Raw genomic sequence first — 26,699 nt, forward strand, 5'->3', positions numbered from 1 at the left:
CAGAACTTGGTTCGATAATGCAGGGCTGGTTTCATAATGCGAAGGACTAAGTTGTGTTATTGACAAAGTTACAGCAAAGTGTCATCGATAGCTTTATAAATAGACGCATCAAATTGGGGGAAAAAAAAGTCCTAAACTTATCTGAAACAAATTTGTAACTACAGTTCCCAATTCTGGGCACCTGAAGGATGTGAGAGGGTTTAAAAAGTTGGGGGTTTGGTGGAGGGCGGGGGGCGTGTAGGCGGGGTAATAAGGGACCTGGAAATGTGCCAATAATTGGGTCCTTGAGTTTTCTCCATGCCTGTTCAGTAGCACACTAATTTAATAATTACAGCTATGCTCGGGTCTGAAAGGTGCAACTTTTGTTTTTGCAGGCGCTCCTGCATGTGGAAGTTTTCATTAATTAATTATGCCCGTGGTTATTTGCAGTCTGGGTGTACCTCAGCGAAGGAATGTGGAATCGCTGGCAACAACTTCCACTTTTTCTCCGTTACTGTGCACATACGCTGCATCCCGAAGTCGCTGTCAGTCTATGACCGTTAACGCTAACGCGATATCACCACAAAATAAGGGCTATCAAATTGTCAGCGTGTCGCAATTCTTCTACAGCCTCTCTCTCTGCCACGAAATGTTTATGTTTGGGATTCCCTGGTCTTTGATCCGGAAAAGTTCCCCAGAGCGAATCTAGCTGAAAGATTTGAAACAAATACACAAAATTGCTCAAGAAACTCAGCAGCATCCGTGGTAAGTAAAACCGAGTTATGGTTTCCAGTCTGGTATGACTGAAGAAGTCATTCCGCGTCGAAAACGTTAACTCTATTTCCCATTCCACCGATGATGCAGTTTCTCTAGCATTTTCCGTGTTTGTTTTAGATTTCCAGAAGCGCACTACGTTGCTCTGATTCCAGTTGTAAACGCTTAAGGTCCATCTTTTACCCGAAAAAGTTCCTGATTATATCTTTAAGATTTGGCGTTAAAGTGCTAGAGGGAGAATGGAAAAAAAAACGGAAAATGTCGGAGAATGCCAGCAGGGATTGACAAATCTGTTCTTGGCGTTAACAATAACTACATACAGTTCCAATTGTCACCGAGAAGGGCGTCCTATTTTAACGTTGTTTCCATTCCGCTGGTTGCTACACTTCAATCGAATGTTTATTATTGTTGTTGCCTGGCAACGTTCGATACATTCGAACAACACATGATGAGTTACGACACTGTTGGTTGGTGGAACTCATACAGAGACCGTCCTGATTGGCAGTGTGAAGAGCTTGTGACTCCAGCCCCTGCCATCACTGGAAGTTGCAATGGATCCTGAGTGTGCTCAGTTTCAAGGTTGGTAACTTCTTTGACCTGAAAACCTAAAATTGCTCAATGTTTTGCAAAATTGTTAATGATGCAAAAATTAAACATTTGACCCATTTATTTTTTTTTCTCTTGCAGTTTCGGAAACGGCTGAAATTGTAGGTAATACTGTTTTCCATTATGCCCCCTCCTGCTTGGATGAATGTTTAATCTATAGGTTTCACTGTAGGGTTGGCTTTAGCAATGTCAGAAATCGGAACGGGTAAAAACTGCTCAAATTTCTAGCTTCAGAGAGTCATGCAACATGACACAAAGTTATGCAAAATGTTAAAAAGTGAACAGAGGTGAGAAGGGCCTAGGCCGGAAACGTCAGCCTTCCTGCTCCTCTGATGCTGCTTGGCCTGCTGTGTTCATCCAGCTCTACACCTTGTTATCTCAGAGGTGAGGGAAGGTGTGTGAAACGCGTGAGGTCAAGGAAGATAGAGGCTGTGCAATGAATGTAAAAGACACATTTTAAGCCAGTATGGAAATTGGTGTAACATGTAGAGGACAGCTTCACAGTTGGAGAGAGGCTACAGACTCGTTACGGTTCATCATAACCCAATTCTGAGGGAGGTAGGTGGGTGTTAGGGGAAGGGACTGTGTCGGTAATATAAAAGAAAGCAGCAAAGTGACCCCTGGTGGGGCGGGGTGAAGGAGTTGGGAGCTTAAGCCATACTGCAATACTAGCATTTCATCAACTGAGTAATATTTCCCTGTCAATCAAACCCAGCACTGGCATATTTTTGGTGATTTCTCCTTCTGCTTAAAGAAACTTAACAAAGGCCCTGAAGATAAATAAGCCTAGCAGTAACCTGCAGCCACCTCTACCAGGTACAGGGGAACAATGTAATATTATCAGCTATGATCTTACTGAATAGTGGAATGTACATCCCTACTCCTATATCTTATTAAATCACAGCATTCCTACAGTGTGGAAGCAGGCCATTCGGCCCATCAAGCCTACACAAACCCTCTGAAGAACATCTGACCCAGACCCACCCTGTCACTGTGATCCCGCATTTCCCAGGACTAGCCCACCTAACCTGCCCTTCTTTGGACCTTAGGAGGAAACTGGAGAACTCGGAGCAAACCCAATCAGATGTGGGGAGAATGTGCAAGCTCCACACGGACAGTCGCCAGAGGGTGGAATTGAACCCAGGCACTTGCTAACTACTGAGCCAATATGCCTCCCCCTTATAGCTTTTCCAATCCCAGCTGTGTCCGTGTGAATTATTTCTGTTACAAAAGGTAGAGAAGCTCATTACAGTTGTGGATAAGGTAGTGTTGTTATAAAGCAGAGGTTGAACCCCCCAAAATCTAAACCGAAACAGCTAGAGAAGCTCGCTTCACCTCATAATCTGTTAAAGGAAGTGTGAAAAGTGGTATAACCTGCCTCTCACCCCCACCCCCAATCTGTTATAAAGGAGTGGTTAACTGAAATGAACTCCTGACAGTCAATCGATAATCAACAAGCAACAATTTATTTAACTCTAACAATGAACAAATTAACAGAACTACTAACAAACCAAACAGATACCCCCCCCCCCTTTACTACCAACTATTTCGACTAAAACAAAATTATAAAGGTATGCTGTTCCAAAAGATACAAGTCCCACTTATATAAGCCAAGTTAATAAAAAATACTTAAAACTTAGTCTCTCGAAATTATAGCCAGGATACATCTTCCAGAATGTTTGGTGCCTTCTCTGCTGTTTTTCACTCGGGAACGCCTTTCTCTGTCAAATTCTTGTGTCAGGAATATTAGCTAAGAGTCAGATGATGGTTTTCTGAGTGCTTAGAGGATTCTGTGAGAGCTAGTGATCTTCTTCTCTTTAGGGCTGTAGGTTGTTTACTCTAACAGATGGCAGTTGCTCTCATGCCAATTTTCAAATACCTTTTTCTTTCATACCCTCAATAACCTATCAATTTCTTACAATAGGATTGGTCCTAGGTTGTCAGAACCATCAGATTTAAATTTAATTGGTTTTTAGTCTCCAAGTGCCTGGTTTAAATTAATTGGCTGATATTCAATCTGGTTGTCTTAATAACAAAATAAGACTACTGCCTGGGTTGCTAACCTTACAGTCTTTGAAACATTTGTATCAAATTTCAGGAACTCTCTGTACTTGCTGCTGCTCACAGACATTTTTTAAAATCTCCAAGCTTAGACAAAACACATCATCTTTTAAAGGGACCACACGTTCTTCCCCCCCCACCCCCAACCCCAACATTCATTTTAGAAACAAATTCTAACGTCCTGCCTTCCAATCGACAAGTACTCTCCCTAACTTTGTAACAGTATGGATAAGTAAAAATGAAATCTGATGGGTATTAAGTGTGCTTTGTGAGAGCTTACCTAAATGTGTGCAAACTGAAATGTCTTTTCTTCTCTGGATGAGGCCATCATTAAAGCTATGAAGTGCACAAGAAGTCCCTACAAGCATAATTTTTAAAGTTCCATTTTCCAAAAAAAATTATTTTTCTAGATCAGCTGACAAAACCCGAAACTGTAGTGACTGGAGGTCAGAGGTATCCTGGTCGATCCCTCTTTGGTACTACGTTGGATAGCAAAGGTTTCTACAAAGGTAAAACAGCTACATGGATTGGAATGATTCATGGTTGGATTTGTACGGCAATTGCACTATTAACTATTTTGTAAAATTAAGGCAAGTGGGATCACATCATTTGTTTACTATTCTGCTAGACAGTGGAGTCTTCAGATGGCTTCACTCACCACTATATTGGCTAATACTTACACCTACACCCACTTTCTCTCATTCCCCATAAATACTGTGTCTACAAAAAAAAGTCAGAGGATGATAATTCTGCAGTGAGTAACTTGCCTCCTGATTTATCCAAAATTTTCCCAACGTTGAACCACAAGACAGGAGTGTGATGGAATACTCTCTACTTATCTGGATGAATGCAGCTACGACAACACTCAAGGGAGAAGCTGTTTGGGCTCCACAAGGGTTGCAAGCTTCAGTAAATGATTCCTAGCTGTGTCTTTCTCTGAAATCTTTCAATATGTTGTTCCCTCCTGGATTGGGAAACCGCACATAAGAACCTGTGTCTGAATTTACCTTTCTTTTTGCCAAGGGCTGTGTTTATGGGATGTTATTATATTGGATCAGTTAATTAGTAATAGGTACTGTATCTATTATTGGGTTAAGTTTTCCAATAGTTAAGTTATTCTAAATTCCTCTTTCTTCTGTTTGTGTTTTAACTATAGTATTTAAATAAATTGTGTTTTGCTTAACATTGAGTGGTTTGACCAGTTCCAGTATCATATCTGGAACACTCACTTCACATCTACCTTTTAAAAATAAGAAAAACAGTTAGGGTCTAGGCTACCATCTTAAGATATTTTGAGGAGGTCTGGTCTGGTCTATAACACATTGGGGGCTTGTCTGGGATATAATTCTATAATTCCAATTTGGGTTTAGGGTTGTTGGACTGTAAGGCGGCCAGTAGTAGGTGTTAGTGTCTCTTTTGGTTGTTGAAGTTGGTTGCTTTAAACAGGGCATGCTTTGTGTAGTAATGGCTCTTTCAGTCACTAAGTTTTCTGGGTGTGGAGAAATAACTTTGGGAGTATTACAAAACGTGAGCAAGGCAAAGCTGTTGGAATTGGCAGACAAGCTGGGGTTGGGGTTGTCTTTGTGAGAAAAGAGAAGGTAATTACAGCAATAGCTTGACATTTAAAGTTGCTGGAAATGCCATCAGAATCTTTGGAAATGACTAGGATTCAATTGCAGATGAAGTGGCTTGAACATGAAAAGGAACTGAAACAGTTTGAATTACGATTTAAAGCTGAGGAAAGAGGAACGGAAAGAATAACCTTGGCAGAACAAAAAGAAAAGGAAAGGATGGCCCTAGCACAAGAAAGAGAGAAGAAAAGCAGAAAGAGAGTGTGTTTGAACTTCAGAGTTGGCAATTAGACAGGAAAGTGAACTTAAAAGGATGGAAGTGCAGGTGGAGGTAGAAGGTAAGCTTAGTGAGGATGTGCAAACCTATTGCAGCCAAAGGGCTGGTGGGGATCTGTTTAAATCTGTCCAAGCATTGCCTAAATTTGATGAGAAGGATGTAGAAGCCGCCTTCATTTCATTTGAGAAAGTGGCGAAACAAATGAAGTGGCCGGTGACCATGTGGGTATTGTTGATCCAAACAAAGTTGGTTGGTAGAGCGAGGGAGGTATTTGCATCACTCTGAGGAGGTACCTGGGGAGTATGAGGTGGTGAAGAAAGCCATCTTAGGTGCATATGAACTAGTGCCAGAAGTCTACAGACAACGTTTCAGGAATCTGAGAAAGGACCCTGGTCAAACATACATTGAGTTTGAGAGGATAAAACAGAATGTGAGGGATAGAAATTGGGGCAAAAGAGAAATCCTCAGCTGGTAAGGGGAAAAGTAGGTCTCGTTGAAGATAGTGTACCATAGGGTACCCACGAGAGGGAAAGAGAAGTAAAAAGCTCAGGTGTTTTCACTGTAATAAAGTAGGCCACAGGAAGTCAGTGTTGGTGGTTTAGAAAAATGCACTGGGAAGTCGGATGTAGGAAAACAGGATGAGCCACTGAGTTTTGCTGAAGTGGTAAAGGAAAGCACAGTGCAGGTTAAGAAGCTGCACCAGAATGAACTCTCTGGTCAGAGATTGGTTGAGAAGAAATTGCCAGATCATCTTAAACCATTCACTTTCGAGGATGAGGTTTACTTGCGTGTGCCAAGAGGAACAGTTAAAGAAATTACAATTTTAAGAGATACAGAATCATGTCAATCTTTGAGAGATGAGGAGATACGTAATTCAGAAGGACTATTGCCAGAAAAAGTGTTAATATGTGGAATTCGTGGTGAGACCAGAAGTCCTCCATTATGTAGAGTTAGGTTGGAGTGTCTGGTGAAAAGTGGAGAAGTGGTAATAGGAGTACTGGAGGAATTTTTGGCTCCAGGAATACAATTTGTCCTTGGTAACGGTATAGCTGGATCACAGGTAGGTGCCTGTTGTGGTTGAAAAACCAGTGGAAAATCAGGAAGCGTATCCTGGGATTTTTCCTGGCTGTGTGATAACGAGGTCTCAAAGCCACAGGCTGAAACAGGAGGAGAAATCAAAGAATAAAGATAAGGAAGTTGAAGTAGAATTATCAGAGACCACGTTTGATTGAATGGTTGAGAGAAAAATAAGAACAGGTGGAGGACAAAGTGGATATGTTTAGTTTAGAAAATTTAACTGAGTTACAACAGAAAGATGAAAAACTGAAGCAATTGTACCAAAAAGCATACACAGAAGAAGAATCTGAGTGTATTTCTGAATGTTGCTATCTTTAAATGATGACTTGATGAGGAAATGGAGACCATCACATATTCAGCAGATGGGAAATGGGTAGAAATTCAAGTTCTATTACCAGTGGGTTATAGAAAGGAGGTGTTGTGGGTAGCATATGAGTTATCAGTAGGAGGTCGTTTAGGAGTAAGGAAAACTCAAACCAAAATACAGAAATATTTTTACTGGTCTGGACTGCATAAGAATGTAGTTGAATTTTGCCAGGAATGTTATACATGTCAGGTAATTTGGAAAATCTCGGGCAGTAATAAAACCAGCAGTTTTAATACCCATTCCTGCATTTGAGGAACCTTTTACAAGGGTCTTCAATGTCTACCTAAAACAAAAAGTGGGAATTGATATTGTTGACAATAATGGATATTTCCAGGAGCCATTCTGTTATGCAGTATCAGAGCTAAAAGGATTGTAGAAGAGTTACTCAAATGTTTCAGTTGATACGGACTACCTACAGAGATACAATCAGATCACGGGTCAAATTTTACATCAAAATTATTCAGGTAAGTTAAATCATAGAATCCCTACAGCGAGGAAACAGGCTCTTCAGCCTAACCAGTCCACACTGAACCTCAGAGCATTCCTGCCCAGACCCATCCCCCTGTAACCCACCAGCCTGCACATTCCTGAACACTATGGGCAATTTGGCATGGCCAATTCACCTACCCTGCACATCTTTGGACTGTGGGAGGAAACCGGAGCATCCGGAGGAAATCCACACCAACATGGGGAGAATGTGCAAACTCCACACAGACAGTTGCCCAAAGCTGGAATCGAACCTGGGTCCCTGGCGCTGTGAGGCAGCAGTGCTAACCACTGAGCCACTATGCCACCCCAACGTCATGCGCCTGGAGCGAAAAACTCGACTGTGGTGGAATTCGAACCCGCAACCTTTGAACAGCACTGTCAATACATTCGTAGAAGTCCAACACGCTCTCCATTGCGCCACTGATATTAAGGTTACTGGCAGGTACCTTTATTTGAAAAAGCGGAAAATAATTTCAGCTTTCGTAACACCGAATGGACTATACCAATTTAAAGTCATGCCATTTGGTATGGAAAAATGTGCCAGCCACATTTCAAAGACTAACCCGATAAAGTCATTTCTGGATTACCCAATTGTGTGGTGGTTTTTAGTCATGTATGAAGGGAACATTTGCAGCATTTATTGGAATTATTTGATCAACTTCAGGAGGCGGGCTTGGTGATAAGCCTGGCTGAGTGAATTTGCAAAAGCCGAAGCCACGTTCCTGGGCCATATTATTGGTCATGGCCGGGTGGCCCCATCGATGAAGAGAGCAGTACTATGATTCCTGGGACTGAATGGGTTTTATTGGAAGTTCATACAGAATTTTAGCAGTGGGGTTGTTCCACTGATTGATTTATTGAAGAAGTGCAGAAAGTTTGTGGACTGTCAGAAGACATTTGTGAGTCTGAAAGCGGTGTTAACCACTGCCTCAGTGTTAGCCACAGCTAACAACACAAAACCATTCAAGGTGGCTATCAATGTGAATGTTGAGTGTTGGTGCTGTACTCTTAGAAGAAGATGACAAGAAGATAGAAAGACCTATCAGGTATTTTTCCAGAAACTTGAAAACTCATCAACAGAAATATTCCACAATTGGGAAGAAAACTGAGCTTGGTGTTGGTATTACACCATTTCAACAATTATATTGCCAGTAATGAGCTGAGACAATTGTATGTACTGATCATAACCCATTAAAGTTTTTTGGAGAAATTTTAAGGACAAAAATTCCAGACTGATTATTGCAGCAATTCAATTTTAAAATTATACATTTGGCAGGATATGAAAACGTAATTGCTGACGTATTGTCATGACTTGGATAAAGAAAGATGGAGGCATTCAGTGGCAGGAGTAAACCGATTGTAATAGAATGCAGTAGTGAGCGTTTGCATGTTTAGAGTCAATGTAACGTATATGCATTGTAGTATACTAATAGAGTAAGACTAACATTTTTAAAATGAAGCCATCTTTGTATATTGATGGTTAATTTTTTAAAGGGAGGAGGTGTGACAATGTTTAAAGTGTGACACTTTTATAAAGGTTATTTTCTCTGGGTTTTTTTTTGAAGGGAGGTTATAAAGGCAGAGGTACTGAAGTGTCTCCTGGAATCAGCCTAAGTCATTAGGTCAAGAGACCTTTAGGTTTTATTTTTAAAAAGCAGTTTGAAAGAACACAAGAACACAACCATTCAATGACATCATGGCTGATCTCTCTGGTGGACCCAGCTCCACTTACCGACCTGCTCACCATAACCCTCAAAAATATATCTATCTTGGCCTTTAAACATTGTTACAATGGAAGGGGTGTGGCCTGTTCTCCCAGACCAGGCTTTCTAAGTTTTTTTTTATTAAAAGCTGTAGCAGGGAGAAGCTGTTTGGGCTCCACAAGGGTTGCAAGCTTCAGTAAATGATTCCTAACTGTGTCTTTCTCTGAAATCTCTCTTGATGTTGCTTCCCCCTGGATTGGGAAACTGCACGTAAGAACCTGTGTCTGAATTTACCTTTTTTTTTTGCCAAGGGGTGTATTTATGGGATGTTACTGTATTGGATCAATTAATTAGTAGCAGGTACTGTATCTATTATTGGGTTAAGTTTTCCAATAGTTAAATTATTCTAAGTTCCTCTTTCTTCTGCTAGTATTTAATTTATAGTGTTTGAATAAATTGTGCTTTGCTTAATGTTGAGTGGTTTGACCAGTTGCATCACATCTGGAACACCCACTTCACATCTACCTTTAAAGTAAGAAAAAGTTAGGGTCAAGGCTACCTTCTTAAAATACCTTTGAGGGGCTCTGGTCTGGTCCATAACACACACATGCAAATCTCTCTCCATGCTTTCAGTTCCTCGAAAGAGAAGCACTGACAAAAGGCTGAGTTTCAAGATTTGTTTAGGATGCGACCAAAAATATGGAGAAGCCTGAATTCGCCCTTCAATTTTATAGGAAAAAAGGTGAAGAACAGGGAAAGTAATATGGATGATCAATAAACACAACAAAAATTTTAACTGATTTCTACCATGAAACCTCCATAATCTGAACTAGCAGTGTCAGGTGGAAAGTTGAATGGAGAAGTGGCAGATAGTTTAATCTGGACAAGTGTGAGCTGATGCATTTGGGAGGTCAAATGCAAGAGAAGGGTGTACAGTAAATGCCAGGATCCTTAGGAACAACGATATACAATGGGATCTTGGGATCCAGGTCCATAGCTCCCTGAAGATGGCCACGCAAGTGGATAAGGTGGTAAAGAAGGCATGTGACATGCTTACCTTGGGGCATTGTAGCTGTACAAGACTTTAGTTAGGCCATATTTAGAGTATTATGTGCAGTTCTAGTCAGCACACTATATAGGAAGGATGCGGAGGCTTTGGAGAGGGTGCAAAAGAGGTTTACCAGGATGTTGCCTGGATTGGACGGTATTAGCTATAACCACAGGTTGGACAAACATTTCCATACTGCCTTCTAAATGAGATATTTAAGTCAAAACACCAACTGCTTGCTTCAGTGGCCAGAAATTTTCCATGCTATTGTCTGGGAGAGCTCCCCTGGTCTTCAATGTTTGTTCAACATTCCTACCTCAAACGACTCCACTGAAACAAGTTAGCTGCTTGCTGCTGCTGTGCATAAATTATTTGCCATGTTTGACTGAATTTTGACAGTAATTATTTAATTGTAGGACATATTAGAACACCATGAAGATGTGAACTTCTCACCTATTTTACCCATACCTGAGTTAGAAATAGACAGGCAGTCACAAACATTATCTTGTGAGCCTAGGACCTTTGACCCTACGGTGTCAAGACCACAAGTAATTTTATCGCCATGCTTCCCTTCTAATGCGTTAATATTAACCTGGTCACGATGGATGCGAGACTGTTGGATAGAGGGGTAACCCTGGGGAAATGCTTGCCATTTCGTCAAATCTATTGTGCATAACTGTTGCTATTTTTGACAGTGGCATGTTCTTTGTTGATAATTCTTTTGTAATACTACTTGAACGTACTTAAATCAGGCTTCCATTTTGTACCGTGGAAGCCTGATTTACGTCATTGGATACCAATGGAATTTCCCAGTGCTGGAGGAAATGCAGTGGGCGACGGGGAAGGAATCGCCGCTGGCATCAAAACACGAGGAAAATTGTTTCTTCCAGAACAGCTTCGGGGCTGGGGAGAAGCAGGTGTGCACTTTTCCCCCTTGGCTCCTACAGGAAACTATTCGCCATCTCTTGACCTTGCACCCTCTTGCCAATTGTGACTTGTATGTAGTTGATGCCGTCATCGTCAATCTACGTGGGATGTAATTCCTGGGAATCAACGTCCAGCATCCCCAACCAGTATCCTCCTGCTGTGGTCTTTCTCGCCTGGCAACCTGCACTTCTGGCCGATCAAGAAAGTGATGGAATGAAATCTTGTGTTGCATTTGGCGGCTTCTCAGAATCTCCCTGAGCTTACTGGGTCACGACAGCACTTCCCTGTGCCGACCTGACCTTCCCATAATTATTGGGTCGTTTTGTTTCTGTCAGTCATTTTCACATAAGTGTATAACAATGGGCTGTTGAGCCCTATTCAAGTTCTGTCAAAACGTGCCTGGATGGGTTGATTTAAAAAAAAATCTCGGACTGTATTGTTATAGGGGAGAGGTGATGGCCTAGTGGTATTATCGCTGGACTGTCAATCCAGAGACCCAGATAATGTTCTGGGGACTCGAGTTCAAATCCCGCTACAGCAGATGGTGGAATTTGAATTCAATAAATATCTGGAATTAAGAGTCTAATGATGACCATGAATCCATTGCCGAATGTTGCAAAAACCTGTCTGGTTCACTAATGTCCTTTAGGGAAGGAAACAGCCATCCTTACCTACATGTGCCTACATGTGACTCCAGGCCCACAGCAATGTGGTTGACTCTTAACTGCCCTTTGGGCAATCAGGGATGGACAATAAATGCTGGCCTAGCCAGGGACCTCATCCTGTGAATGAATTTAAAAAAAAAAGATAAACTTGAGAAGCTGGTCTCCTTCAATAGGAACGTTGATCAATGCTGAGTTAGCTAGTTTAGAAAGGTCCCTTGTGTTTGTGCTGATTTGAGCCCATCTCCTCCAAGGGTGAATGTGAGTTGGATATTGATTTTGGGAGGTATTATTGGTTGTTGATTAACCCCCAGCTAAGAAATAGAACAATACAGCTCAGGAAGAGGACATTTGGTCCATGTCTGTGCTGACCATATTGTCATTCTAAACTAATTCCATCTCCCTGCCCATGGTCTGTATCCTCCTATCTCCTGTCTATTCATGTCTGTCTGAATGCCTGTTAAACGTTGCTAACATATATCTGCTTCTACTACCATCCCAGGCACTACCACCCTCTGTATTTTAAAAAAAACTTTCCTCACACATCTCCTTTTAAACGTTTTCCCCCCTCACCTTAAACCTCTGGCCCTGCTTTTTAACATTTCCACCCCGGGTAAATAACTCTGACTTATCGACCTTGTCCATACCTGTCATAAGTGTATAAAATTATACAGAGTCGCCCCTCAGCCTCCAACACTAGTGAAAACAGTCCAAGTTTGTTCAACTCTCGTTATAGCTAATACACTCCAATCCAGGCAACATCCTGGTAAACCTCTTCTGCAACCTTTATCTACTTGTGTTGCCACTTTCAGGGAGCTATGGACCTGGACCTCATGATCCCTCTGTATATCACTGTTCCTAAGGGTCCTGACATTTACTGTATACTGTCCTGTTGCATTTGACCTCCCAAATGCATCAGCTCACACTTATCCGGATTAAACTCTCTGTGCCAATTGTCTGCTCAACTTTCCACCTGATCTATATCCTGCTGTATCCTTTAATCATATTCCCCATCTACAACTACCAATTTTTGTGTCATTTGCAAACTTGCTAACGAGACCACCAAAGTTTTCATCCAAATCATTTATAAATACTACAAGCAAGAGGTCCCAGCACTGATCGTTGCGGAATACCATTGGTCGTAGACCACCAGTCAGAAAAATACCCCTCCACAAGTACCCTCTGTTTTCTGTGGCTGAGCCAATTTGGTATCCGACTTGCCAACTCACCATTGGATCCCATTTGACTTTAACTTCTGGGCCAGCCTACCATGAGGGACCTTGTCAAATGCTTTAGTAAAGTCCATTTAGACAACATCCACTGCTTTACCCTCATCAATCACCTTTGTCACTTCCTCAAAATGCGCAATCAAAATTTATGAGACAAAATGACACCATGGCTCAGTAGTTAGCACAGCTTTCTCAGAACGCCAGGGACATGGGTTCGATTCCAGCCTCAGGTCACTGTCTGTGTGGAGTTTGCACGTTCTCCCCGTGTCTGCGTCTGGGTGCTCCAGTTTCCTCCCACAGTCCAATGCTGTCCAGATTATGCAATTTGGCTATGTTAAATTGCCCATGGTGTGCAGGCTGGGTGGATTAACCATGGGAAATGAAGGGTTACATGGATAGGATTGGGGGGTGGGGATGCTCTTTGGAGGGTCAGTGATGGAATCTATGGACTGAATGGCCTGCCTCCACACTATAGGGATCCTACGATTCTAAGATCTCCTCTGCATAAAGCCATGCCGACTATTCTCAATAAGTCCATTCTTCTACGAATGCAAGTAAATCCTGTCCCTAAGAATCTTCTCCAATAATTTCCCACCACTGATGTAAGGCTGCCCGACCGAAACCTTCCTGGATTATCTCTGCTCTTCTTAAACAAAGCAACAACATTGGCTATTCTCCAGTCTTCTGGGAGCTCGTCTGTGGCTAAGAGGATACAGAGATCTCTGTCAAGGCCCCAGCAATGCCTTCCCTTGCCGCCTTCAGCATCCCTGAATAGATTCCATCAGGCCCTTGGGACCTATCTACCTAAATCTTTTTCAAGAGACCACCACCACCTTAATATCAATATACCCCAGAATATCAACATACTCCTCCCTAATCTTACCATCATTCTTGTGCTTCACCTTGATGAATACCAACATAACATACTCACTAAGGACCTCACCCACTTCCTGTGGCTCCATACATAAATTCCCTCCTTTTATCCTTGAGTGGACCTAGCCTTACCCTTCTTGCTCCTAATATATTTAAAATGCCTTGGGATTCTTCTTAATCCTACTTGCCAAGGACATTACATGGCCCCTTCTAGAGCTCCTAATTTCTTGTTTAAGTTCTTTTCTGCTTCCTTTATACTCAAGGGCCTTGTTTGATTTCACTTTCCCAAACTTTACATATGCTTCCTTTTTCTTTTTGACTAACCTTTTCAGTATCTCTTGTCATCCAAGGTTGCCAAATTTTGCTATCCTTTTCTTTCATCCTCACACATACATTGTGGTCCTAAACTATGATAAATTGGCCTTAAAAAGACTTGCATGTGCCAGATGTGTATTTACTCTCAAAAAGCCACCCTAAGCTAATTCTCCAATTCCTGCCTAATACTGTTGTAATTAGCCTTCCCCCAATTTAGCACTTTCACTGGAGAACCTTATCCATAACTATCTTAAAACTTATGGAGTTATGATCACTGTTCCCAAAATGCTCCCCACCTCCCCACCCAATCAATTGATCACCTGACCAGGCCCATTGCCCAATATAAAATCTAGTATGGCTCCTTCCTTAGTTGGACTATTTACGTACTCTTTCAAGAAATCCTTCTGGATGCACGGAACAAATTCTGCTCTATCCAAGCCCCGGCACTAGGGGAGTCCCAGTCAATATTGGGGAAGTTGAAGTAACACACCACCACAACCCTGTTATTTTTGTATCTCTCCATGGTCTGCTAACATATCTGTTCCTCTATCTCCCTCTGGCTTTGGGGTGCCAATAGTATAACCCCATCACAGTGATTGCATCTTTCTTATTCCTGAGTTCTATCCATAGGGTCTCGCTGAATGAGCCCTCCAGATATCTCCTGTTAGTACAGATGTAACATTTTCCTTTATTATTAACGCAACTCCTCCATCCCTTTATATCACTCTTTCTCTCACCTGAAGTAAATGCACAAGTGGATATCGAGTGCAAAATAGCCTTATGCCTGTGGTGCTTCCTAACTGTTAGCCTAGTAATTTTTGCTGTCAAACATGAAAAATGTGTCTTGCATCAGTTTGTGTTTTCCTTCATGTTAAAGCAAGCCTCAACTTGGTATTCCCTTTGAATAGCTTGAGGTTGAGATTCCCTTTTCCTATCCTACATCCAGGTGGTCAAGCACAGGAAACTGCCACTAGTTGGGGAAACTCGTTTATGCTGGTCATACTCTGGGGAAAGGGCTTCACAACTGACAAAAGCAAATTGGTCAGTCAGTTCTGAGTAAATTTAAACTCTTTCCACCAGTGAAATGAGATTATGAAGCCCAGTGTGCCTTCTAGTTCCTACATTTCAACTCTTTTGTTATTATTGAAGTGTCATGGACCAGACCAAACTCCCTCAAAATATTCAGAAGATAGTCTCGACCCTAACCTTTTTCAAGTTTTCACGTTGCATTCCATATGCAATTCGATTAGTCAGACGACAGGATTTAAAGCAAAACACACTTTACTTATCCACTATAGTTAAAATATGACAAAAGAAAGAAGGAATTGGAAAAACCTAACTCTATTGGAAAACTTAATGGAAGAATAGATACAGTAAGTACTATATTGGAACAGTTAATTAGTAGTAACATCCCCTAAACACACTCTTGAGGGAAAAATGCAAATTCAGAAAATAGATTGTCTTGCATGCAACTTCTGTAGCAGGCAGAGAACCCCCAGCTTTTGGCAGTAACCAAGAGAAGGAAAAAATACCTTCCACTTCTTCAAGACCCAACAGCAACTACAGAAAACTAAAACTCAAAATCCTGGTTCTGTGGGCGCTTGACCACACCCATTCAGGCTGCTGCTATTGTTCCAACTTTTTTAAAAAAAAAGCCCAAGGCCTCAAGAGCCATTTACTCTCGTGGTTCTGATAAACTGCTCGTCGCCTCTGCCTTAAAACCTCTCCTCCATAGAAAACCAGAGTGAAATACAACTCTTGAAGCCATACATCGTTACAGTGTCAATCATCAGAAATCTTGCCTGTGAGCCACAAGGTGTTGCTTTCAAATTGCACTTCATGGTCGAACGCAAAAGTCAAAGGCTGATACATCAGTGTAACACTGCTGTATTGCCAGAGGTGCTGTCTTTCTGATGAGATGTTAAATCGAAGCCCCATCTTGAGTGAATGTAAAAGATCCTATGGCGCAGTTTTGAAAATGTAGAGTTATTGTCTGTCCCAGCCAATATTTATATCTCGATTAACATCACAAAAGAACAGATTACCTGTTCACCACCTCACTGTCTCTGGATGCAGATAGCTTGCCATGGTTAATACATTACAACAGTGAATACACTTCAAAGGTTGTCACTACAAAGGTTGAAGTGCCTTTGAGATGCATAATTGTAGTTTAAAGGTACAGTGTAAATACAAGCCTTTTCCTTCTCTCTTTTAATTACAGGGTTATCAGAAGAAGAACAAAATGTTGCCGCTGTGCCAAGTGATGCACAGCCAGGTCATCAGTTGGAACAGCACAGGTGCAAGACTGAATCCGTAAACATTCCTAAATCTGGGAATTGCCTAGATTTTTCGAGAATGACAAGCCCAAAATCAGGAAGTGCCAGTGGCACCAAACAGGACGTCAGAGACTGCAGCTCTGAACCAAAGAGATCTCACAAAACATCTCTCGATGGAAGAATCACTGGGAAACAAATTGACAGAGAGAGATCCTCTGTGTGCAGCACACCAAGTGCAATGACCAATGGCTTACAGTCACCATCGTCTGAGGCTCTGGGACAGCCCCCCAGTCAAGAAGTCAAGTGTGTAATTCCCCAAAATATTAAGCATAAGTTTAGAACCGATATTGTGGATGAGCTGCTAACGGATGACGAGGTTAGTGTGGGAAGAGCACTTGTGCAGCTGGTTTCAGCACCTAGCTTGCTGTACAATGGTGGTGGTAGTTTCGCAGTAATGAAACTGGATATTTCAGTCATGACTTGGTCGGTAGCACCCTCATCTCAGCACCACTAGGTGGAGACACTAAGTTGCACTCCAAAGATGCGAACATATAATCAAAGTAGGCCACCCTTGTTTAGTACTGAGGGAGTGCTACACTGTTGGAAAAACCAACTTTCAGCTCAGACTTTAAACTGAGGTCCTATCTAATGTCTTAGGATCTTAGAAGAGTATCTGATCTAATACACTATTCAAAGAAGAGTTAGGAGGGTTGTGCCTAACACTTTGGAGAGATTTTATCTCCCCTTCAACATATTATCTTGTAATGATCATACAGTTGCTGTGCATATATGTTATATATATATACACACACAATATATATAAAATATCATGTGTGTGTGTATATATAAGTTTTTGATCTTTCTACTACCAGACCTTAACCTACACTGTTGGAAAAACCCATCTGGTTCACTAATGTACTTTAGGGAGGGAAAATGCCACCCTTACCTGGTCTGGCCTACGTGTGACTCCAGACTGCTCTCTGGGCAATTAGGGATGGGCAATAAATGCTGCCTGGCCAGCGATGCCCTCATCTCGTGAATGAATTAAAAAAAAAACCATGAGCCTAGACTGTATGATTGGGACTTCAGTAAGTTGCATTGTTGGAAGTCCAGACCTGAGGTTAGCTGGTGTTGCTGGATGCCTATCTCATTCAGGAGAATGTAGATTGGCTGTGTTGCCATCCATGAAGAAACCATCTCTGATACTCAGTGTGTTGATGTGAATATTGGTTATTTTGTGTGAAATACTTGAAGTAGCCACTCAGTACTTGTGTCAGTCTATCCTGCTGGCAAGAGGAAATTGAAACTGGGAGAAGTGATACATGATTTATCTGTTCATTCAGCCACCCTGTTAAGTTTCTTGTTTCTGTGAAGGTTAAGGAGTTCTTGAATAAGAAAGAGATGCCAGCAAAGAGCTTGGATTCAGAGGTTCCCTTGGTACAGTCACAGGAGCAACCCACTGATGAAATAACTTGGTATGAAAAAATAGGCTACCCTCTCCGATGCAACATCTTTCCAGGTACTGCCAATTCATTCCACAAGTCTACACAAAGTATTCACTTTAGTATTGCTGAAGCATTCTTTTAGCAAGCCTGTTCTTACATAAAGTATTTCATTAAACTGTACAGCATTTTGGGGATTGGTGAGGCTGCAAAAGGTGCTATTTTAATGCATGTCTCTTCTTTGTAACTTTAAACTCAAGTTGCACATTAAAAGCTGATTTTATAAGTAACTTTAAAAGGGTGTTGGATGGGTACTTGAGGACAAAGGGCTTTATAGAGTTATAGACAGTAAATTTGTGTTGCTGGATTAAACACAACTGCTTTCCTTTTTCTTTGGAGATCCAACACAGGCATTGCTGGCAGAATGGCCCCCTTCTGTGCTGTTTGAAAACAAGGACATTTTATAGCTGTGATCCCTGGTCTGTTTTAGATCTTAGCCAGAGTAAGAATAGGGCTATCCTACATTAGGAGGAACTGCAGTGACATTGACTGGAATGGATAATGGGGAAATTATTTAGTTGAAATTGTTTCAGCTCTTTGGCGCTGTAATATTCGGAATCTCATCATCTAGCCCAACTGGGCGATCTGTCCTCAATGCCAATCCCCTCCTGGCCCTATCTAACTCCGTCAGAAGACAGATTTGTCAGACTGTTCAATGGAAAACCACCAAAACTATTTGCAAACTTGACTCTGAATCAGCCAACTTGTAATTGCAAATCCTTGACGGTTGTTGAACCCATTCAGTTTGTGAATGCGGATGCCTTTGCTTTTCCTGTGATTGCACTTCTAGAGTAAGACTTCATGTTTGGTAACTACATGTGGCTTTGATTGAAGCAAGTTGATCAAAGATCATTCCCTGTATTTCCATCTTAAAAAGAGATTGTTCTGGGGAGGAAGAGAGGGAAATGGCGATTATGAAACGTTGAAGACAGCAGAGCGAAACAACTGGTTCTGAAAGGAAACACCCGAGGAAGAGAGTACCGTTGGAATAGCAGGGAGATGTCAATGTAGTGATAATGTCACTGGACTAGTAATGCAGATCCTTATACTAATGCCCTTGGGATATGGTTTCCAATCACATGATAGTAATTGGATGTTGTGCTTCAATTATACAGGATATAATGAGACCATATACCGAATAGTGCGTATAGTTTCGGTCTCTTAAGTGTGTAAATATGGTCAGAGGAGGTTGACTAGATTCATGTTTTAGAATGAGAGGGCTGTCTTATGAGGATAGGTTGGACAGGCTGAGCTTGTTTCCACTGGTGTTTAGAGTGAGGGATGACTTTATTAAAGTGTAAAGGAACCTGTGAGTGGTCTTGACAAGGTGAACGTGGGAAGGATGTTTCCTCTGGGTCAGTCCAGAACTAGAAGAATTGGGGTTAGAGATGAGAGCTTTTTTCCAGAAGATTTGTACAACTTTGGAACTGTCTGCCTTGGAAGGAAGTGGAGGCATGGTTGCAAAATGTTTTTAGGACAGAAGTGGATAGATTCTTGTTGGGCCAAGGGAATTGAGGGTTATCGGGGGGCAGATGAGAATATGGAATTCAGTATGCAAATAGATCGGACATATTTTTGGAGGAGTAGGCTCGAGGGGATGAATGTGAACACTTCTTGGTGTCATTTCTCCATAGCGGGATTTCCTCTTCTCTGTGCTGAGTCTGCCCGTTTCAGCGGGAAGGTGAATTTCTACTCAAGTTTTTCAAGTTGGGCGGAATGTACGTGAATGGTGCTGAGTGAAATTCTTTTGCCGTTATGTGGCAAACCTACTGTGTGTTATTTTGTAATGCCAGGTTTCTCGGATAAATGGCAGAGCGAGGTACAATCTACCTACACGAAGGAGGTGCATCACCGTTTCAGGCGTAGCCCAGACCACTGGCATGGTAGAACGACGGATCATTTGGGTACAGTATAATTTATTTTGTCGATGTGCCATTCTGCTGCAGATGTAGTTCTCTCGTTCCGGGCATCACATCACATCAAGACCTGATTGAGTGAAATTGATAGGGTGAGAATTAGATTCTTGTTGTAGCCCTTCCTTTTGCTACCACAGCTCCCCTGGAGGCAATTAATCCACAGATGAGCTTTGTCAAGAGAGTCAGTGTCGTTACCACCCAACCACAGCCCCTCCCTACAACCTCTTCCACTGATCAAACCCTTTTTAAACCTTCCTCTGCAGTTCATGTTCAGGCCCTATCTAAACACTCGGGGTAGCACGGTGGCTCAGTGGTTAGCTCTACTGCCTCACAGCACCAGGGATTCGGATTCGATTCCACCTTTGGGCAACTGTCCGTGTGGAGTTTGCACATTCTCATGGTGTCTGTGTGGGTTTCCTCCGGGTGCTCCGGTTTCCTCCCACAGTCCAAAGATGGGCAGGTTCTGTGAATTGGCCAGGCTAAGTTGCTCCATAGCGTGCAGGGATGTGCAAGTTAGGTAGGTTAGCCATGGGAAATGCGAGGTACGGAGATAGGGTTGGGATCTGGGTGGGATGCTCTTTGGAAAGTCAGTGCTAATTTGATGGGTTGAATGGCCTTTTTCTGCACTATAGGATTCTGTGAGTCTGCTGTGTGCTGTCTCCGGCCCTCTTTAAACAGACACCAGGCCCTATTTACAATTTAATGTCCGCTGATCAATTTTGCTGGTTGATTGGAGATGTGTTGAGTGAAGCCCTAGGCAGTTTTCCTCCCAGAAATGGTTCAAGTGTGGCCTTCAGGCTATGGTTGATCCACCTCTTATTCGCTAGGAAATAGAGTAATGGGATTGTGTATACTGGGAAACTCCTGGCTCTTCAATATTTTGCCCAGCTTGATTCCATGAGATGACCAAACCTGTTTTTTTTTGCCTGAGACTTTTTTGTTTCCATTCTAGCACAGGGAAGAGGGTTTTGCAAGGGTGTGGATGAGGTAGTGGTCCTGGGAATCTTCCATCCAAGACTTGTCACTGAGTCAAGGAGATCGTTGGTAGAGATCTCTCCCCTGCCCCACACCACCCTGCAAACCGCACGCACCCCTTAAAAATAATGTAGGTGAAGGAATATGATTCATTTTGCATTTTGACTCTAGCAAGGCTGTCTATTGTTTTTGTAGCTCACTGGGTTGAGATGAATATTATCCATCAGAGATTGAAGAAAGCGCTAGGAGAGCTCGAGAAACATTCGGAGAATTAGGACCACCAAGGACATAAAACAATCGAACACAATCACACCTCGTTTGTCTGTTTTGTGCAATGTGAAAATAATTGCGTGTTTTTTTTTTGCCTCATTTCACCCTAATTGAAAATAATTTTGTCTTAACTGAGCAGAGGAGATCTATTAGAGTGACCTTGATTCCCATTACTCCATTCCCGTATCCACTGGACCACCAGGAGACAAATTAATCATTCTTTGGTGTCTGTGAATTCCCTGTTGTCATCCCAACCCCTAAGACCTGAAGTTCTTTTCATCTACTTTGGAAAGACAGAAATCTAACTGGATCTGTCCCAAGATTTTCTGGATCCAGAACTGAATGAGCCATCAGTGTAAAATGAGATATGGGAACTCAATATTGAATAAAAGGCTATTTTACCAATTTCCTTTTGTTTTTATTAGTCAGTTCAACCAGGTATGAGTGACATTTAAAAACATGAACAAAAGGATTAGGATTGTCCTTTGTGTCTGATCTGTCTTTTTATTAAGATTATGCCCAATTTGTGTACTCAATTTTGCCAACCAATCAGCAGTTTTTTTCCATGAGATATAAATTTTTATTCTTGTGATTCTGTCCTTATGAGTAAGAGGTGGTGGTCAGGTAGTGGCACTGTCCCAACTAGTAATCCAAGACCCAAGACTAATGTTCTGAGGGTGTTGGTTAAAGTCCCACTATAGCAGATGATGATATTTGAATTCAATAAAAAGCTAGCCTAAAGGCAACCACTGTTAATTGTCGCAAAACCGTTCTTAATGTCCTTAAGACAGGGAAATTTGCCAACCTTTATCTGGTCTGGCCTATAGATGACATCAGACTCTCAACAATGTGGTTGATGCTTAACTGTCCTCTGAGCAATTAGTGATGGGCAATAAATACTGGCTTTGCCAGTGATGCCTATGTACTATGACCAAATAAAAAAATTCAAGGCAGCTGTTTTTAACATGGATGCGGGTACAGTTACAACATTTAAAAGACATTTGGATAAGTACATAAGAAATGTTTGGAGGGTTATGGGCTAAGTGCAGACAGGTGGGACTAGTTTAGTTTGGGATTGTGGTCCGCATGGACTGGTTGGACCAAAGGGTCTATTTCTGTGCTGTGTGACTCTAATACTGGAAAAATAAATCCTCTTCTAATCCTCATTGATAATTAACTGCTATTTAGAGAGGGTCACCCCTTTTTCAACCAGAAGAAACATCCTCTTGTATTCACCCCATCAAGGTCATAAAGAATTTTGTTTCAATGAAATCATCTCACTTCGAAATTCAAGGGAATATAAACCTAGCCTACTCTGTAACTTCTCATAGGACAATTCTTTCATCCCAGGAATCAGTCTTTCTTTCACAGAGTTACTGTAGTTTTATTTTGGTGATGAATGTACTGGTGTATGTAGTTATAGCTTGGGGCATGTTTGTAAACTGCCACCCTACATCTGCAGTCTCTCAGACTTAACATTGTACAACCAATCATTATGATCTGGAATGCAATTTTATTCTATCTCATTTTTTTCTTCCTTGGTATTTGATGACAAGAGCCAAGGGAATATTGCCAAAGAGCATCTTGCATCCAAAATTGAAAACAAGAAGGATCTGTGCTGAACTCGATGTTCTTTTCTGTATTGATTGTGAGGTGCCTAGCCTCAATCTGACAATTACAAATTACTTTAAATTCACGTAATCTTTAAAAACTGCTGAGTGAAAAGAAAAGTACTCATCTCACTTCAGGGGGAGCTGGTGGCAGAATGGTTATACTATTGGGCTATCAGTCCAGAACCCGATGTTCTGGAAATATGGGTTCAAATCCCACCACGGCAAATGGTGAAATTTGAAGTCAGTAAAATCCAGAATAAAGAGCTGATTTAATGGCAACCATGTCACAGTTATTGATTGTCTCAAACTGGTTCTGGATAACCTGGTTGGTTAATGTTCTTTGGTGAAGGAAATCTGTTATTGTTAACAGGTCAGGCCTACATGTGACTCCAGACCTGCAGCAATACGGTTGACTCTTATTGCCTCAGTTAGGGATGGGCAATAAACACTGGTCTAGCTAGCTACACCTGCATAACAAATTCACTCATTAATGAATTAAATCCCACAACAGTAGGATGCAGATTTGGAGTACATTACATAGTGGAGGAAGATGGTAGAGTGCAACAAGTGACCCTCTAACCTGAAGTGTGATGTGTTAGAACAATGATGAAAGTGGACCTTGGGCAGGATCCTAATTGGGTGTGGCCTAGTGGAAAAACTTGGATCAAGTAGAGTTTGAGCTCTTAAACAATGCCTGTCTTCACCATAAAATCATGGGTTAATTAGTCCAGGTTTGAATGAAGGGCATGGATAAAAGCAAGGTGTTCAAAACTACTGTGGATCCCTATTTTATGAATTTAAAGATTTGGAATGAGGGAATCATTGTATAGTGTTTGCCCTGCAAGCAGCTAAATTACTGTTCACAATCGATGCATTGCTGTGAAATATGGCAGCTAACTTTCCAATGTAAACAGCTTAGCGAGCATAAACATCGCAACATGTTGAATATAAGAAAAGGAAGCGTTTCAGTTAATCTGAATGTGTATGATGGTGATCATGATTAAATTTAAATGGTTCTGATACATCCAAATGCAGTAATGTTAAATGCAACATTTAATCACTTATAAATTTAGATGTATAAGGCTTTGGTGAGACCATGCTTGGAATAAGGGAGGGCAATGCTCTCTGTTGCCCTCAGAATACTTGTCATGGATGGTGAAGGCATTCAAGGCTATGGGCCAAGTGCCGGAAAGTGGGATTTAGAAGAATTATATTGTTAATTTTGACCAGCTCAGACTCAAAGGGCCCTTTTCTCTGCTACTGACCTCAATGACTAAGGAATAGCTAAGGAATGCATCGAAGCCTCAGTAAATTGAATCCTGGGTTGAGATGATTGTCTGATCAGAAGACTTATAGCAGAATGGGCCGATATTGTCTGGAGTTCAGAAGAATAATTGTTTGTGCAAAATGCTATAATTACTCTCATTTATTCTTTACCAGTTTCTCACTTCTCAGTTACTCATTGAAAAAGTGATGGTGTGGGCAGTTCAGTGTCCCTGTTAAATTTCCTTTGATTCACTATTTTTATTCTTTGTTGTTAGTTTTGGTTAAAGAACAAATGTTAAAATGAACATCAAGATCCTTATTCATCGAATTGTGTCTGGGGATTTTTACTTCCGTGTGAGAGGGCAGATGGAACCTTTAATTTAATGACGCATCTCAAACGTGCCATCTCCAACAATGCAGCGATCCTGGGAAGGGTCAGCCTTGGATTTTTGTGCTCCATTCTCCAGAGTGGGATGTGAATCCGTGATCTTCTGACACCGAGGCAAAAAGTGTTACCAACTGAGCCACCTCTGACACTAAGTGAGTGGCACTGCAGGGAGAATCTTTATCGAGCAGTTATGTGGCAATTGTTTGGGATAGGGAGAGAAATTGGACAATTGTTCGGGTCATTTTCCTTATTCTGCTGTTTAAAGGTGTCTGACTACCGAGCTCCTTGCCTGCGAAAGGCTGTCAAGGAACCTCCAGTAGTGTATCAAAGAGCAGCTGAAATTAACCAGGAGCTGGCCTAGGGTTATCTCAGCAGTTTAAGTGGGCAAAATCACTGTTACCACAGCCTAAGCCACCCAAATCACTGAAGAGAGTCATAACCGAACTGAAGAAAATTGCCCAAAAGCCAGAAATGATGCTGCAAAGCCTGCGAATGCAGTGCCAATGGAATCTTGGAGACAAACTGCAACAGCAATAAGGCTTTGGTCAAATGTTAAAAGGTATGAAGTATTTTGGCAATTTTACAAGCAACCTTTGCCTCCATTATAAACCAGACACATGGGTCCATTTGCTCTGAAACGATTATCAGTTCACAAATGCAGCCTGTCCCGAAGGGCTTCACATTCAATTAAGTATCTTTTTGAAGTGCAAATTTGAGACAGGAAATTAAGGGAAGATGGTAGTGTGGTGGTAATGTCACTGGACTAATAATCCAGAGTAGGCTAATACTCTGGGGATGCACATCCTACCATGCAGCTGGTGGAATGTAAATTCAATTAATAAATTGGGAATGGAAAGCTAGTCTCAATGGTAACTATGATCATTGATTGTTGGAAAAATCCATCTTGTCCTTGCCTCGTCTGGCCTACATGTGACTTCAGACCCATGCCAATGCATTGACTCTTAACTGCCCTCTAAAATGACCAAGCAAGCCACTGCATTCAAGCGTAATTAGGCATGGGCAACAAATACCAGCCTTGCCAGTGATGCTCATATCCCATGGAAGACTAACACAGCTAGGCTTGACAAGAAAGACTGTTAACCAACATCCCAAAAACAGTGATTAGGGCACTGGGGAAAATATGCCTTTATGTCTTTGAACAGGCTGTTTTTCCTGGACTGTTGGATGCTGAGGGGTGACCTTATGGAGGTTTATGAAATCATTGATTGGGTGAGTAGCCAAGGTCTTTTTTCTAGGATAGGGGAGTGCAGAACAGAACTAGAGGGCACAGGTTTAAGGTTAGAGGGGAAAGATTTACAAGGGACCTACGGGGCTACTTCCTCACGCAGCAGGTGGTGTGTGTATGGAATGAGCTGCCAGAGGAAGTGGTGGAGGTGGGTACAATTACAACATTTAAAAGACATTTGGATGGGTATATGAATAGGAAGGGTTTAGTAGGCTATGGGCCAAATGCTGGCAAATGGGACTAGATTAATTTAGGATAACTGGTTGGCATGGATGAGTTGAACCGAAAGATCTGTTTCCGTGCTGTATAACTCTATTGTTGTGGGATCTTTTAAGCCCAATAGAAGGAATAGAATGGGTCTCCACAGCTAAAGCTTTCAGTGAATTAAAAAAAAATTATGAAGTGAAAGTGAGATGCTGTCACAGGAACTGAATCGACATTGAGTTCACTTGTCAATATTCACCTTTTGAATCACGTGGCAATTATTTCGCATTGCAATCACACTTTCTTTCATTTTCAATCCTGCTAGAGTACTTCCACGAAACGGGCAAGAGCATCAATAACAAGAGGACACCAATTTCGGATACTGTAATTAGCAAAGATGAAATAATGAGGAAGATTTAAGAGAGTCTCTTTAATTTGCTGGATGAGTTGGACCGAAGAGTCTGTTTTCATGCTATATGACTCCATCTGGAACACACTTCCTGTAAAATGGATGGAAATTAGACTCAAGAAAAGGAGTTTGCTAAATATTTGAAAAGAACAAAATTGAAGGCCACAGTGAGTGGCATGGGGTAGATTGTGCCTGTTCCAGTTCATTGCAAGAGGAATTGGCTGAATGACTTATTGTTCTTGATGGTTCTGAGTCGATTCTTTGTTTGTTCATGCCTTATCCATTACTTACTAACTGACTATTCTTCTTAGCTGGTTGGCCAAGATAGGGAAATAAACATCTCTGGGAGTTCACTAGCTTTGGACATTTCAGCTTGTATATTGTGACACTGGAGCAACTACTTAAAATTATAGTAACAATTCTGCTTGGATATTAGGGTAATTTAGTATTAGTAACATTAAGGTGCAAATGTAAATCTTTATCCTCCTTTACAAGGAGATGGAACAATTTTGACTTTTATCTAACCTGCATTGCACTCTTTTGTATCGTAACAAGTCGAGTAAAAATATCTTAATTAACTACAGAAAAAGTATAACGAGGGAAGCTAGATTAAAAACCTTTGGAAAAAAGCATATTCTTGCATTCTTGATGTAACATGGCTGTGATTCTAGCATAA

At 41.5% G+C, this 26,699-nt stretch overlaps 1 protein-coding gene across 5 annotated transcripts; it reads left to right on the forward strand.

The window, feature by feature from the left end:
* The first annotated feature begins 446 nt into the window (after positions 1 to 446).
* On the forward strand, positions 447 to 26,699 carry LOC109916651 (testis-expressed protein 33). Of its 5 annotated transcripts, none has more exons than XR_007265714.1 (9): positions 447 to 744; positions 874 to 1,332; positions 1,441 to 1,464; positions 3,831 to 3,929; positions 16,180 to 16,610; positions 17,609 to 17,753; positions 19,530 to 19,640; positions 24,052 to 24,723; positions 25,940 to 26,051. XR_007265714.1 is itself a non-coding variant. In XM_048617733.1 (8 exons), exons 2-8 carry the CDS (start codon positions 1,305 to 1,307, stop codon positions 26,032 to 26,034), a joined length of 933 nt encoding a protein of 310 aa, XP_048473690.1. In that variant the 5' UTR covers positions 447 to 744; positions 874 to 1,304; the 3' UTR covers positions 26,035 to 26,699. The 5 variants fall into 5 exon arrangements, 3 of the variants coding, with proteins under 3 accessions (XP_048473690.1, XP_048473691.1, XP_020371971.1); XR_007265715.1 differs by having other exon boundaries at positions 24,052 to 24,316; positions 25,940 to 26,049; XM_048617733.1 differs by lacking the exon at positions 24,052 to 24,723 and having other exon boundaries at positions 25,940 to 26,699.

Source organism: Rhincodon typus, chromosome 37 (genome assembly GCF_021869965.1).
Source record: "Rhincodon typus isolate 14 chromosome 37, sRhiTyp1.1, whole genome shotgun sequence".
In the NCBI taxonomy this organism is placed as follows: Eukaryota; Metazoa; Chordata; class Chondrichthyes; order Orectolobiformes; family Rhincodontidae; genus Rhincodon; species Rhincodon typus.

Bases quoted from the DNA above. Each gene is read 5' to 3' on its own strand.
- LOC109916651 (XM_048617733.1), top strand. From the start codon at position 1,305: ATGGATCCTGAGTGTGCTCAGTTTCAAG. The intron at 1,333-1,440 runs GTTGGTAACTTC...TTTCTCTTGCAG, and splicing joins TGAGTGTGCTCAGTTTCAAG to TTTCGGAAACGGCTGAAATT. The intron at 19,641-25,939 runs GTACAGTATAAT...CAATCCTGCTAG, and splicing joins TAGAACGACGGATCATTTGG to AGTACTTCCACGAAACGGGC.